This window comes from Choloepus didactylus, chromosome 10 (genome assembly GCF_015220235.1).
Source record: "Choloepus didactylus isolate mChoDid1 chromosome 10, mChoDid1.pri, whole genome shotgun sequence".
NCBI classification, from domain to species: domain Eukaryota; kingdom Metazoa; phylum Chordata; class Mammalia; order Pilosa; family Megalonychidae; genus Choloepus; species Choloepus didactylus.
This window is the reverse complement of record NC_051316.1, coordinates 85,149,340-85,151,039: the sequence shown is the minus strand read 5'-3', so window position 1 is coordinate 85,151,039 and position 1,700 is coordinate 85,149,340. Positions and strand designations below refer to the sequence as shown.

At 47.7% G+C, this 1,700-nt stretch overlaps 1 protein-coding gene across 1 annotated transcript; it reads left to right on the top strand.

The window, feature by feature from the left end:
• Positions 1–203: 203 nt before the first annotated feature.
• On the top strand, positions 204–1,163 carry LOC119504988 (olfactory receptor 2S2-like). The gene has a single exon (XM_037797632.1). It carries the CDS (start codon positions 204–206, stop codon positions 1,161–1,163), a length of 960 nt encoding a protein of 319 aa, XP_037653560.1.
• Positions 1,164–1,700: the final 537 nt, after the last annotated feature.

Genomic DNA, 1,700 nt, shown 5'->3' with positions numbered 1-1,700 from the left:
TTTTTGCCTTGCTCCAGATCCTGCCTCATCTCATCTAAGAACTAAGGATCACCCCCTACCATCTCTTTTAATCATTTTTCTTTTACACACATACGTTGTCATGTTATGCTGGAGTGACCTCTCCACATACTGGATGCCTAGGGCTCTTCCCAAGGGAGGCTGATGAGCTCCTTTGCACTTTGTGAAGAAGGAAAGAGTATAACATGGACAAAGCAAATAGGACCTCCCCTGTGGTGGAGTTCATTCTCATAGGACTTTCTGACTACCCAAAGCTGGAGAAAACGTTCTTTGTGCTCATCCTGCTGATGTACCTGGTGATCCTGCTGGGCAACGGGCTCCTCATCCTGGTGACCGTCCTTGACTCCCACCTGCACACACCCATGTACTTCTTCCTGGGGAACCTCGCCTTCCTGGACATCTGCTTCACAACCTCCTCTGTTCCTCTGCTCCTGCACAGCCACCTGAGCCCCCGGGAAACCATCTCTTTCTCAGCCTGTGCAGTGCAGATGGCTCTCTCCTTCGCCTTGGCAGGAACAGAGTGCCTGCTCCTGGGCACGATGGCCTTTGATCGCTATGTGGCCATCTGCAACCCCCTGAGGTACCCCAGTGTCATGAGCAAGGCTGCCTACGTGCCCATGGCTGCCGGCTCCTGGGCCATTGGGGGTGCTGCTTCTGTGGTACACACATCCTTGACGATTCGGCTGCCCTTCTGTGGGGACAATGTCATCAACCACTTCACCTGTGAGATCCTGGCCATCCTAAAAATGGCCTGTGCTGACATCTCCATCAATGTGATCAGCATGGGAGTGACCAATGTGATATTCCTGGCAGCCCCAGTCCTCTTCATCACCGTCTCCTATGTCTTCATCACTGCCACCATCCTGAGGATCCCCTCAGCTGAGGGCAGGAAAAAGGCCTTCTCCACCTGCTCTGCCCACCTCACTGTAGTCATCATCTTCTATGGCACCTTATTTTTCATGTATGGGAAGCCGAAGTCCAAGGACCCACAGGGCAAAGACAAATTGGACCTTTCAGACAAGCTCATCTCGCTCTTCTATGGGGTGCTGACCCCCATGCTCAACCCCATCATCTACAGCCTGAGGAACAAGGACGTGAAGGCCGCTGTGAGGAAGCTGGTGGACCAGAAACGTGTCACCCAGTGAAGGTGGGCAGGGTCCCTGTTGTTCTTACCCACGTGGAAGAGCTGTCACTAGAGCTGTCATTCATCCATAAGATCAAGTTTACTGGAATTATTTGCAAGGACTGCTTAACATTTTGGAGTATATCTCCTGTGTTTCAACCATATGATTGATAGCTTCAAAATGCCAGAGTGTTTAAATATTGAATTTGAATGGAATGGCAACATTCCGAATCCATGCTAAAAGATGATCAAATGGCCCTTTTCATGTGTAAGCTGTAGATTAAGGACAGGGAAACAAGACGATTTTCACAGCAACTTTGTCACCTCTATTGGGTTTTGTCAGGAAAGTAGTCAGAGGAACAAGGAAAAGTGGAAACTTTCATTTCAGGGTTTTGTTGATTAGATTTGTTTTAATTCAAGTGCTGAAAAGAGACAGATGAAGTCCTGCACAATACTTTTGAGTAGGAATAATATATTTGGTTAAGACAAATATCTTAAATTAAGAGAATATTGAGACTATTTTCCTTGATGCTTTGCAAATTATGAAACACTACTAGTT

What these genes read in the sequence shown, in the direction of transcription:
- LOC119504988 (XM_037797632.1), top strand. Translation starts at nt 204, where the DNA reads ATGGACAAAGCAAATAGGACCTCCCCTGTGGTGGAGTTCATTCTCATA.